The sequence below is a fragment of the Oryzias latipes genome, chromosome 10, assembly GCF_053564925.1.
Source record: "Oryzias latipes strain Hd-rR chromosome 10, Olatipes_Hd-rR_3.1".
Lineage (NCBI taxonomy): Eukaryota > Metazoa > Chordata > Actinopteri > Beloniformes > Adrianichthyidae > Oryzias > Oryzias latipes.
In genome coordinates, this window is record NC_136246.1 from 15249777 (window position 1) to 15262892 (window position 13116).

General features: G+C 38.9%; 2 protein-coding genes across 6 annotated transcripts in view; one reads left to right on the plus strand and one right to left on the minus strand.

Annotated features, from left to right (window-relative positions):
* The window catches only part of macrod1 (mono-ADP ribosylhydrolase 1), a 156535-nt gene that overhangs the window by 23222 nt on the left and 120197 nt on the right, over positions 1-13116 (plus strand). The window lies entirely within an intron of this gene.
* Positions 6568-13116, minus strand: part of flrt1b (fibronectin leucine rich transmembrane protein 1b) — a 43353-nt gene continuing 36804 nt past the window's right edge. For both annotated transcript variants that reach the window (XM_011480039.4, XM_011480038.4), the window contains exon 3: positions 6568-11844. In XM_011480039.4, the coding sequence (XP_011478341.1) occupies positions 9650-11839 (2190 nt within the window). In that variant the 5' untranslated portion in view covers positions 11840-11844 and the 3' untranslated portion in view covers positions 6568-9649. The remainder of the gene's footprint in view (positions 11845-13116) is intronic.

The window sequence follows — 13116 nt, forward strand, 5'->3', positions numbered from 1 at the left end:
AAAACATCCACCAAAGGAAATTTGTCTAAAGTTAAGGACAAACCGGGCATGTGACAAGCGCTATACACTGGTTCTTAAATGCACATTTAGAGCATGGTGTTTACACTGGACAAGCAGTGTTATTTTTCTTTTTCTATCATTTACTATGTCCACCGCCTACAGTTGAAAGACTTCTGTTGTAAATCTTGCTCCAGGCTTTTTCTTTCACAGCTCTATTCTGAGAAATGAAAGTCTTGGTGTCTATTATTCCGGCCGGGCGCAAACTGCAATCACATAGTACAATTAAAAGATTACCTGTTAACATCACCAAAGGCTTTTCAAACAAATATCCATTGTGGTTTACTACTAAATTCTAAACTCTGTTATTCTCTTAAAAATCTAAAAACTGGGGGGGGGGGGGGGGGGGGGGAATGACATGTAGTACACTTCCATGCTGAATGACTCAGTGATTTGAGCGCAATGCAGAAAGCTGACTAAAATTATAGCAAGTTTTACACAATTGTTGTATGGAAAGCCTCTCTTCATTGTTACAGCGTTATTTGTGCTATTAAGTATTATGTCTTATTTATTGCTTTTTTCACGAAAAGCCAGCTGCTGTTAAACCATCAAATCCTAAAAAAAATCATTTAATTTAGGTAACAAAACCACATTTTTTTGCCAACTAAAAATATCTTTAGTAAAATTAATAACAATTGTGGCCTGACTGTCAATATAGACCATTTGAATGGTCTACTAACAGAGTTTGAAAGAGACGAGGGGCATCATTCAAACCATTAGAGCCAGAGTATGGCATCGGCAGAATGGTATTGATTAGTAGATGCAGAATAGACACAATCGATAGAGAAGATCAGTCATGTAAAGTGCTGACGGTTCATGCTGTGTTTAAAAAATAAAAGCATGTTCAGATCTTTTGTTGTATATGCTTTAGAAAGTTCCAGCAAGTACTTTATTTGTCAAATCAAAGTGGATCAGCAATGAGATATTGACATTTGCTCTTGCATGTCTGAAATCTTTTTTCCTCCCTTTTTTGCACTGTTAGTTTGTTTGCACACACGACTCTTTCTGACTACAAGATATAATTTTTTTTACATTATTTATTTTACTTCATCACAATTTTTGGCAATCCACCCAGAGTCCCTTTCTCCTCAACAGTAAAGCTCAAATGCACAAGAAATTCAACCACAATCACCTGATTATTGTCTATTATTTCTTCATAAAATCATGTATTTTTTTAACTAGTGATTTCTAAAATAATTAGTTGCCTTAAAAATAAGCTGTTTTAATAAAATCCACTGGAACTAAACCACTCCAGAATAGAAATAATAGAAGTTAATACCCATCGGGGGAAGATTATCCTCATTGTAAGTGATGTTTTTTGAGTAAAAAAAGCTATAATGCAGCCCAATGTTAAGCATCAATTTTCTGTCATCTTCATAATAATAGCTTAGTGATTTAAGCACTCTGTGTGCATCATTGTAGCCACCAAAATTGGTTTTAAAGTAACTCTTAAGTTCTTCTGTGTGCGCATCACCAAGGAACCATCTTGGTGTAGTCAGATGTTCCCATTAGAAATGACGCTTTTGTGACATTATCAGACATGAGAACACTCGGTGTACAGGAAGTACACACCACACACAGTGCAAACAATTACCATCTCATACAAGCTTTTTCTGAAATTGATGTGAAGTATTTCCCGATGAACAAAAAGCTTTGTTTTCAGAACTTTTGAAAACTATTTACAGAATCTATTTGCCCTAACTTGTGACCTGTTGTTGCAACTGTACTGTTGGAAAATGACTCCAGAATTGAAGGACAGTGATTGACAGGCTGACCGGTCAGGTCAGTCACTGTCATTTTTATGTTTACTGAGATGTAACTAAGTTGACCACACTGTTAAAAAAGAAAGAGAAGTTTTAAGATCTAGAATAAAACTTAAATTCAATGTACTTCTTAGATAACAAATCCCGCTGAGACAACTGTGTTGTAATATTGGACTATATAAATAGAGCTGAATTGAATTGATCAAATATACATGTGCTTTTGGAATATTTCTAATAATGTGAAGTTGTCTGAAAAAAAATGTGTTTACCTCAAAATAAACCATTTTACACAGATTTAAAAAATAAAGAGAGGTCAGAAAATTGAAAAAACATCCTTTTTTTTCAGTCAGCCCCACTGAGTCTTAAGGCCGTACAGACAATTAAAGACTTATGTGAAAATAGGGGAAAGTTTTAATTTTGTAATTAACTCTCAGGTATTCTTAAATTGTCCTCAGAACAGATTTTGATAGAAATAGTGTCTCTTGCTAAGGTCATCAGAGGGACAGCACATGTTAGAGGTTTTGGAGATAAAGTCAGAGAGGCCAGACTGAGATTTTTTAGACATGTCCAGAGAAGAGTCGGTGAATATATTCGTAGAAGAGTACTGAGTCTGGAGCTGCCAGGCAAGAGGTCTAGAGGAAGACCAAAGAGGAGGTTTATAGGTGCAGTGAGGGAAGACATGAAGGTAGCTGGTGTTGGAGTAGAGGATGCAGAAGCCAAAGTTAGATTCTGCTGTGATGACCCCTGAAGGCAAAAGCTGAAAGGAAAAGAAGACAAGGGGTCTCTTGTCTCTTGTCAGTAGATTGTGTCAAGGAAAATGTTTTTTCTGTTTTGGGCGTAGCACGGAACATTTTTGACTATTGCACTGACTCCGCCAACATCATAATTACTAAGTTTCTATGAAAAACGGTTGCAGTCATTTTGGTCTTGGCAGGTCTCGAACCCTTAATCTGCTACCCCAGTTATGGTTCTATAAAATGATGGATAAAGTGAATAATTGTATTTTTAAAACATTCTTTCCAAAGTTGAGTTTTGTGCCTATTTAATAAGTTGATGGTAATGTTGTTCAGGGGATTACACTATGTTTTTTAAATTTTAGTTTAGTTTTTTGAGAGGGAGAGGGGTGTGAAAGTAATTCCTACAATCCATTTCATCTTCAAGCTCTGGGCTAGAAGTGGGTATTTTTACTATGTGTGCATATAAAAACAACTGCGCAACTCACTTAAGAATAAGCAGGTATTGTACAAATCGGACTAGAGAGTTTTTCTACCTACATCCATCATTTAGAAAAGAAAAGAAGTGCACATGTATGTGTTTGGAATGTCTTTTCAGTTCAAAACCTCTTTTTCTTTAAAAGAAAAGCTTGGTTTTGCAAATATGCATCAAAATGGAATAATGCCCTTTGGACTTACACCACCAAAGAAAAGATGTTTAAATGTGATATCCAACACTGTAATAAATGAAAACCCAAAACAGCACATTGGTAAAAAATCCTCAAACTAAGTGCCAAGCATGGTGGTGGGGATTATGATTTGGGCTTTAGTTGCAGCTACATAACCTGGACACCTAGCAGCAATCGAGTCACCCATGAATCCTTTTTGTGTACTAAAGTACTGTGGAGACACGGCGTAAGGCCATCTGTCACCTAAACCTTTGCCAAAAATGAATGATGATACAGAAAAAAGATCCCAATCACACCACAAAATTGACGCCATATTACATGAAATATTCATTGGCTTAGATCACATTGGGTTTAGTTTCTGACAAATTCATATTTTTGTTAACTGGAGAACATAATTACTTTGTTTTAAGCACCAGATTACTATTGTTAGTCAAATTTAAATTATGTGCTTTTTTTTACTTAAATAAAACGATGCATTAACACTACTTTCTCCATTTGGTGTCTATTTTTCACATAAGATTTTTCCTCTCTATACCTGGTAATTACCTTTTGAATGGGTAAAGAGCTCAGACGCACACATTGCATGCTGAACCTGTTTGATCAGAACCCGCAGTGTGACATTTTTTACTTGGTTATGAATAATTCACTCTGCTGCTGGAATTGAATAATTTCTTTTTTGGCTGAGATGTATCTACCTCTGCACAAAAAGGAGAGAGTTGGTTGCCCCAGAAACACTAGTTGCCATAATTACAAGTGATCGGGGTCTCTTTGGGTCTGGAGCGGAGGCCTGTGGAGGTTCTGACGGGCAACAGAAAGAGCCATTTGTCTGAAGCTTTCTTTGCCCACCCTGCTTCTAATCTTTTTTTTTTTTTGCTAGAGGTGAATTTACAAAATCAGTCAGGAAAATGTGTGAGTGACGCACAGCCTGTTAAAATTTTGAAGTAACTGAAACTCTCCTGGATTTTAACCAGCAGAATTATACAAAAAGTTTCCCAGTCTTATAATTGGCTAAACAAAACGATATCAAGCGCAACTCAGGCAAACTGAAAAGCACAAATTGGTTGTGCCAAAAACTTTCTTGGAAGATTTTTTTTGCATGTTTCTTCTCCCCAGAGGGATTTAGCTGTGGCACCAAAGTGTCTCTGTGTCTGATAGACAGCCTACTTCATGCAGTTTGTGTTGGTAAATGCCCCAGAGGCTGCCTACGTTTGCTCTCTTTCCTTGTTTATTCCATTGACATCTTCTCCATTCACTGCCACAAAAGATCATCTCAGCGTGATGCTTTGCTGTTGCTGTTGTTATATCACATCATTCCTCTGAGGTATTTCACCGATTTGTTGGAGTGTGTCTTTATAGGAGGAGACATGCTGGTGTTGGTTGTCCAGTGTGACTAAAGTCTTTTGGGAGCACCAGTTCTCTGTCAGATCTTATACCAGAATAGGAGAAATAGTTCAAATGTGTTAATTATCTCCTTTTGTTTTTATATTTTGCATCTATGTCAAGAAGAAAGTGATGTTTCTAAGTTGTAAGTTGCTGTTTGGTGTCAGTTTTTTGTCATTTTATTAAATTTTTCTTTTTTAGCAATTCAAAACATCATTTTTCTTTAGCCTGGCCTGATGTGGAGTGCATACTTATGTTGAATTGCCTTTTTATTTGTGCTCTTTTATATTTTGAATGTCTTTGTGTATTTTTTTTATCAACCTGCCCTTGGGTCCTGCCATACCAGCCTGAAAGCAAATGCAAAACAATTATCAGCCTTAATGATACTTGCAATTTGTGGGAACATTTGCATCTAAACTAACCGTGCAAAAAAGACTAAGACCAAACATTTGGTTGACTATGCTGCACACAGCCATTTAGAAGAATACATTAACCTTTAACTAAATAAGCTTATAATGCATGCAAATGCTGAAAGTGTCTTTTACCTTACTGTGCAGCATTAAATCATCCTTAACAACTCTGTGGTTCAGAAAACACTGAGCACAGCCTTTAAAAAGCAGTGGGACACTGGAGTAAACTGTTGGAGCCCAGTCATTCAGAAACGCAATGAGAATAATTGGAAGCACCATGACTCTTTGCATTGTGTATACAAACCATAACATTTTTTGTGCTAGTATGTGTACCATCATGGAAGTCCCACCCTTTTAATCAATTTGCTGAAGTTGCAAGATAAATATAAAGTTTGTTTCTGTACATCTTTGCATTACATGTAATTTAAAGTGACCTGAGCAGATGTGATACTGGACTTCGACACTGGAACGCCTCCAGGATAAATGAAAGACAACCCCGATCTTAGTTGTTGAGAACACAGACAAGCAAATCTAAAAAACATCATGTTTACCGCACTGAGCATGTTGGCTTACAGGCAGATTAGAACATGCATCCTTCACCTTGGATTGCTAAATCTATTCTTTTCATTTGAAAACAAATAGTCATAATTAGTTCCTAATGTTTTTGCTTCAACCATCACAAGCAGCCATTACAATTAGTTACCCTAGTGCTAAGTCCAGTGCTAACTCCAGGCATGTGTGGTGCATTCAAGAACGTGCTGAACATGGGTTTTTCTACGCTCCTTTAACATATGGTGTTCGCACTGGACCGTCCCTACCCGGTACTAGCACATGTACTCAGTTGGAAGAGGCTTCGTGCAAAATGTCAAAATCTCATGAATCTTGCTCCATGCTTTGTCTTTCACAGCTCTATTCCGATATATGAAAGTCTCTGTGTCATGTAATTCCCGCCGGGGACAAACTGCAATTATTATTTCTCCTTCATAATCAATTTTCATTTTTCATTGTACAGCCCAAAAACTGACCTAAATACTTGCAAAGCGACCTGTGAATGCAAGAGTTTTGAATGCAGAAGCCTGAAATGCGCATACACGTGGGTTTACATAGACTGAAAGTAGTTGCTTTAACGCGCGTTTCCAAGCCCAGTGTAAAAAAAAGCATAAGATGTACAGTTATACTGTAAGAAAGAATATTCATTTTAAAATTTGCGACCAATTCGAATAAAAGGCATGCTTTCAGGCTAATGTGCAGCTTTTATGTTACTGCATGGACATATGTAAGCATGCACAAACAAACTCCAAACTCTATAGATCTAATAAATGCACATGCATGTACATCAAGATGCTGAGTTAACAAAGTGCACTCCTGATGTTTTTGAATGAGATACAGGATTGCTGTCTGAAAATCATTAACAATCTGGGCTTAAATTTAATTCTGGCCTTCTCAAGCTACACCAGTGCATTATTAGAATAGTCATCCTGTGTTGTCCCTTTGATGACCCTCATCACCGCCACATATGAGCAGAGCGTGCACAGAAAGCACAAAAAACATTCAGTTTTTTGTTTCAGAAGTCTTTATTCATCTGCGTAGAAAAAAAGACAGACCAATAAATGGAATACTACTTTGCACCCAATTTTATGTTTATACATAAATGTTTTCACATCTGAGGGTGAAACTCTTTAAAGGAAAAATATTTCTACACCAAATGAACAGTAGATGCACTCTTCTTAAAAATAAACCCAAACACAAATAAACCCTTAAAATAAATACAGACATGAGAAAAAAAATAAAACACCAAAGCTCCTTTAATTAACCTTGTACATAGCAATACAGACAGTAAAAAAGAGAAGAGCTACTTCAAAAGAATAGGTTTCAGCACTTAAAAGGCTCTATCTAAATCTCTCTGCTACCCCCTCACTATACCTTCCTTGTCCTGTTAAGCTCTGGCTGTTTTCTAAAAAAATGTCTCATTAACGTTCCACCTCCATCACTCTGTTTAAGTGTGGTTAGTGAGAGGCAGTCAGAACAGGCTAACCTGTGGCTCTGTTTTGCGTTAAAATGCACAGTGAGGCGGTCGGGCTGCAATTCCTGGTAAAACAACGGCGTCTATGTCAAAGCTCAGGCTGGAAAACAGGAAGACCTGATTCAACTAATGTGGTTCACAGCCAAGACTGAACCAGGTTTTATTACCGCAATCAAATTGACAGTTATTATTATAATTTTTTTTTACAAAGTTTGATTTATATTCTTATAATTGACAAATACCTATTTTTGTGTGTAACTGGCAACTAAAATTCACAAATCATTAGTCATAATTTCACTTTTTCATGTCTTAAAATTGATTTTTTGTAAAATCGTGTACTAGATTTTAATAGTAAATCAAAATGTTTTCACATGATCACATGATTTATCTTTATTTAATCAAAGTTTAAAACACACATTTATGTTTTGGTAACTAAGAAGTCCCAAAAATAAGCATGCAAAGGAAAAGCTATTTTGCAAATGCAAAGTTTTTAGTGTATAACATTTGACATTTCACTGTGGCATCAACTGTATCCGATGAAAACTGTTGAGTGATAAGGTAACAGATTAATGCACAAGCACACCTCCATTTCAATAACTTTATGTGTAAACATATTTTACCCATTCAATATATTTATACATAAATATCACATTATAAATCACATTTACTATGCTAGATCAATTCAATTTTGAATCTCCTTTGTTTTTCTTTTTATCCGAAAATCCATTTAAAATAGAAAAAAAAGATGTTTCATAAAGTGAAACACATGATTGATATATGTAAACTTTAGAAAAGCGTGTTTACAGCAGAACGTTCCCAACATCCTTCAAGACATTTAAACAAAATTTTAATCAAGAAAGTCCAGCCAGCTTGCTGATGACAAATGCGTTGATGTGAGATGTGCGACGCATTTTGTATTTTTAAATTCAGTTTTAAGAAAAAGGAAAATAAAGAGAATACAGTGTTCCCTTGTATATAGCGGGGGTAACATTCTAAAAATAACCTGCAATAGGTGAAATCCACAAAGTAGGATTATAGATGTTTTAAAGTTGTAAAACTCCTCACAACAAACTTTATGCATGAACATTTTCAGACTTTTCTGTTTAAAATCTAAAAATTCAAATCATTGCAGAAAAACAAGTCCAGTATTATCGAATGAAAACAAGCTGAATGCATTCTGGATAGAGCATGGCATGGAGGAGATTGACTGATAAGATCAACAGCCAATCAGGATGCAGAAAAAACATGCAAATCGCACAGAAAAAATCTGCGAGACCGCAATATAGCAAGGGAACATTGTAAAAATTCTCTTTTGTTTTCTAGAATCTAAAGTATATGTCAATGAAACTTGTTCTGAAGATACTCATTTGTCTTGTTGTGTTGATACTAAGCTTGCTGTTTGATTGTCGTCGTTCTTTCTCCTGATTTGTCTCTGGATGTCTCTGAAATTAGGATTTGTAATCATGTGCAGGGAAACTCTTGCACATTAATTAAACTACTGAAATATTTATTGACTTAAAATGATATTTTTTAAGAAAGCACAAATCCTTTTATCACTCAAAATTGAGTTCATTGGATAATCGGAGAACCCCGTTTTTTTTTTTTTTTAGATTAGGATGTCTCGTTATTCCAGTTATCAGCCTTGTTTTCTTCTTTTCCTCTTGTCTCCTTTGCCTCATGGCACTGCATTGGTCACATTCCCTCTTTTAACTTAACTCAGAATGTCTTTCTTCTCTGCCCTCACTCTCTGCCTTCAGCAAACACACCTCTCCCAGCGATTACATGCCCAAAACAGCACCCCTCTCTGTCTCCCACTCGTCTTCTTTTATGTTTTCTCTCTCAATCCACCCATCTATCCGTCAACCCCCCACACTTTCTCTTTCTCTCCCACTCATTAGTCTCCCCATGCTGTGGGTTGTGTCTCCCGTCTCTGTCAGAACTGTTATCACTGCTGTCAGCTCCCTTGGCGAGAACAAAGTCATCCTCTGCTCTCAGCAACACAAAAGACTCTAGAGAAATAAAAAGGAAAGATCCCAAGTCAGAAAAAAAGGTAGAATGAAGGAATAAAAAGGAGGGAAACGTTCAAAAAATAGTTGGGGGTGGGAGCACCTGTTTCATTTTCATTCTTATGTATTGGCATCTGTTGGATTATAACAATTGATTTCTTTCTGTCATTCCTTTTTATCTATTGAGCACAGAGCTTACAGTTGGTAGGAAGATATGATTGCTATCTCTATACACATCAAGTTCTTTTTCCCCATAATATAAATATCACCTTCTAAATCAACCTAAGCCTAGTACGTTAACCTCTGATAAGTTACGATGTATTGAGTTGAGAAGAACAGCATATCTGAAAGACACGAGATATCCAAAGAAGAAAACAGGAAATGTCATAGCTATTAGTAGATTGGAAAGAAGGGCCCATTGTATTATGTGATACACAGTAGTGTAGCAGGAGTGTTCTGTGAACCGGCAGCATTGTCCAATCATCAAAACTCAAATAAGTCATCTCTACTAAGCAAACCATTTTGAATAAACCAGATGAGGCACAGAGGGTACTTTGGAAACCAAGGACAAAACCGCCACCAGCCAACGGGGATGTGTCCCTGTGTCATCATGTGTAGACATAATCTATGTCAGGTATGCCACCCTCTCTGTAGCCACGGTTGGTGCCGTAAGTGACATGATGATGGCTGCTTTGGCTGAGAATGGTGCCATTGAGACTGCCAGCTCCTTGGCTGCTCCTGTAGGTCCCATTTGCCTGTGAGGATGAGGAGGAGGAGGGGAAAATGGTGTGGATGTAGGTAACATCCTCTAGCTTGGGCTGCAAGGGCTGATGAGCCATAGCTGTCATCTGGAACCCCGCAGAAGGGGCCCTGATCTCTAAGATGGAATTGTCTTTCTTGGTACCTGACTCTACATAGTCGTCATAATGCTTTCCACCTCGGCCCCTGCTGTATGAACCTGAGTCCCCAGACATATAGCCTGCTCTCTGTCCATACCAGCAGAAGATGCCAAAAATGAAGAGCAGGCTTACTAATGCAGTGGCACCCCCAATAATCCCAGCGAGCGGCAGGGCTGTTAACTCAGAGTCTTGTCCGTTCTTTTCTGATCCCTCTCCTCCGGAGTTCACTAGAGCCTCTCCAGTCTCTATCTGAGCACAGGCTGGTGCAGAGTCTTTACTTTCAATATCCACACTACCAACTCGATGTAAACTTGTGCTGGAACCCCCAAAGGAAGTGTCCTGTCGTAGTGGCAGCAGGCAGATGAGGTAATGAGATCGTGGGGTGAGCTGGGTAAGGAGGTACTGCCTCCTCTCTCCAGGAACCAAAGTCTCTGTTATAGAACCGAGAGCTGCACTGCTACCCAACCTCAGCCATGAAAGACGGAAGGAAGGTGCTGGCTGCGGACACAACCAACTAACAAGTACACTGTCTGAAGACAGAGGTTTTACAGTCAGTTCTAAGGCCTCTCCAGAAACCTGTCCCCCTTCGCCTGGAGGCAAGGGAATAACCAGACCTGGCCGCTTGGCTCGAAGAGTGAAGAGGGAGCCCTGTGTAGGGACCAACAAAGAACTAGTGGTGGTGCTTCCAGGGGGAAATGCTTGTCCCCCTCCAACACTGTTTTCACCTTCTAAACCTCTGTCTGATTGGTCCACTCCCACTCCAATACTTGGACCAGCTGGGGGGGCCTCACACTGCTCCATCAGTGACGTAATGTCTTTGACTGCCTGACCCCTGACAGAATCAGGTCCCTGACAGGTGAGACCTCTGACAGTCACCGCTGAACCCCGTCCATGCAGCCAGGCATGTAGCCAGTGGAGATTGCAGCTGCAGTACCAGGGGTTTCCTCGCAGCAGCAGCATCTCCAAACTTTCTGCATCTCTGAAAAGTCCTCGAGGGAGAGTGGTCAGATTATTTCCTGAAAGGTCCAGCTTCTGTAGGTGTCGCATGCCATCGAGCGTCCCCCTCGGTATGTGAGTCATACCATTATCTTGTAAATGGAGACGCACAAGGTGGGCTGAAGGAAGGTTTACCGGAGGAGACTGTAAAGCATTTCTGACGAGCGACAATTCAGTAAGGTTGGATAGACGAGAAAATGTGTCATCTGCGATGCGGGTATTGGCTAACAGGTTTCCATCCAGGACCAGTCGGCGTAGAGAGGAGAGGCCACGGAAAGCATGTGTAGGGATGGTGCTTATTCTGTTGTCGTCCAGTCGCAACTCCTCCAGTGATGCTGGTAAGCCTGCTGGGATACTCGATAAATGGTTCCGAGACAGAAACAGTAGTCGAAGCCGTGGAGTCCCAGAAAAAGCTCGTTCCTGGATGCTAACTGTTGATATAGAGTTATCATCCAGGTGTAAACGTTCTAGTAATGGTAACTTTGCCAGAGCTGATCGCGGTAACGTTCGTATATTATTATCCTGCAAGTGGAGCTCCCTTAATGAAGGCGGAAGGTGTATGGGGAACTCATCCAACTGGTTAGCATACAGGTAAATCACTCGTATGGACGTGCTGCGCTCCAGCGATGGGGGAAGCCCGGCATTACTCAGCCGATTGCTCTGTAGGTAGAGGATGGCAGCCGTTAGGGGTAGTGGAGGAATTATGCTCAGGCCACGATCATTGCAGTAGACAAAGCCCTCATCGCAGCGGCACACTGAGGGACAAACAATGCCCTCATCTCCCTCGCCCGTTTCCATGGCAATTGCTGCTGCCGCCAGCTCCAGCACCTCAGCCAATAAGGTGAGAACTAAAAGGAGCAGAAAGAGCCAATCGCGCAGCTCAGCAAGACTCTCAGCTGCCATGTTGACTGAAAGATAAAAAAAGATAACAGGATTAGAAAAACAAAATGACTAGTTTTCATCTTTTCTAAAAGTGATTATTTAGGAAGTTTTAAAACTGTAAAAATAATATATATAAAATCCAGTTTCTTTTTCAACATTATGTAACATTAGTTCTGTGTTTTCGGTTGGCAAAAGTAAAGGCTTTTCCTAAAGCTATATTGTTGAAAAGATAGAAGGAGAAGGGGATTAAATTTAGAGAAGTTGCTTTGTATATGGGTCAAAGCAACCAAGCAGAAGATAAACTGACATTTAGATTCACATAGAACAATGAGCGAGGACTGACTGGCCAGTGAGCGTTAAAAGAATCAGGAAAACCAACGAGATCAAGCAAAATAGGGAAAATTGTGCAGTGACAGTTGAAGTGAAGGAAAATAAGTGTAGGCCTTTTTTTTTGGCAGAGATTCACTGAACTGAAGTGAATGACATGACACTAAAATTCTACAGAGATCAGGAAGGAGATCAAATCCATTCCCCACAATGCAGTTGATGGGTTTTAAAGCAACTCATGTTTTCAAAGTTGTTATTGACAGAATGAGATCTTAGCACAAAGTCCAACTCCAAAAGGATCCAAGCATTTCACAAATCTTTGACTCTGACAGAGAAAGCATGTTTTAGGTCCCAGACGAACATTAAAAAATGCTAACACAAAAATGTAAATGTGGTGAACAGAAAGCTTTCCCCTACTAAACAGTCTCAGTATGAGCTGACATTTATTATTCATGTTTTCTCTCAACGGCTATTGTTCATGAAATTTCTGTAAATTATTCAGGATTCTGAAATCCTTAGGATTGTTTTAGAGATGTATTATGGAGAAAAATGTTTTGTCACATGAATATCATTCTATCTCTACATGCTTGAAACCATCTCTGACTATGACTACTAAAACCAAAAATGAACAATTCCGACAGAAAATTCTTTTTCCATCACATTCCCAGTTTTCTTTATGGAATATAGATAATATTGTTTTACACTATTAATATTGCATTACATTTTGGGGAATTCAGTCTTCTTTTGTGTTGCCTAAAGGCAGAAATGTGCCAGACTTGAAATGCCTCACACGATTTGACAGCGCATTTGATAAACAAATCCTCTAAAGGCGCAGCTTTTTTCTTCCTCTTTGAGCACGCACATGTGTGCTCGTATGTGAAGTCAGTGCTACATGCAAAATTGCCCCTTAGCTGCAGTCAAAATCCATGCAAAACAAACAAGAGAAGGCAACAATGGATGAGATGAAGGGA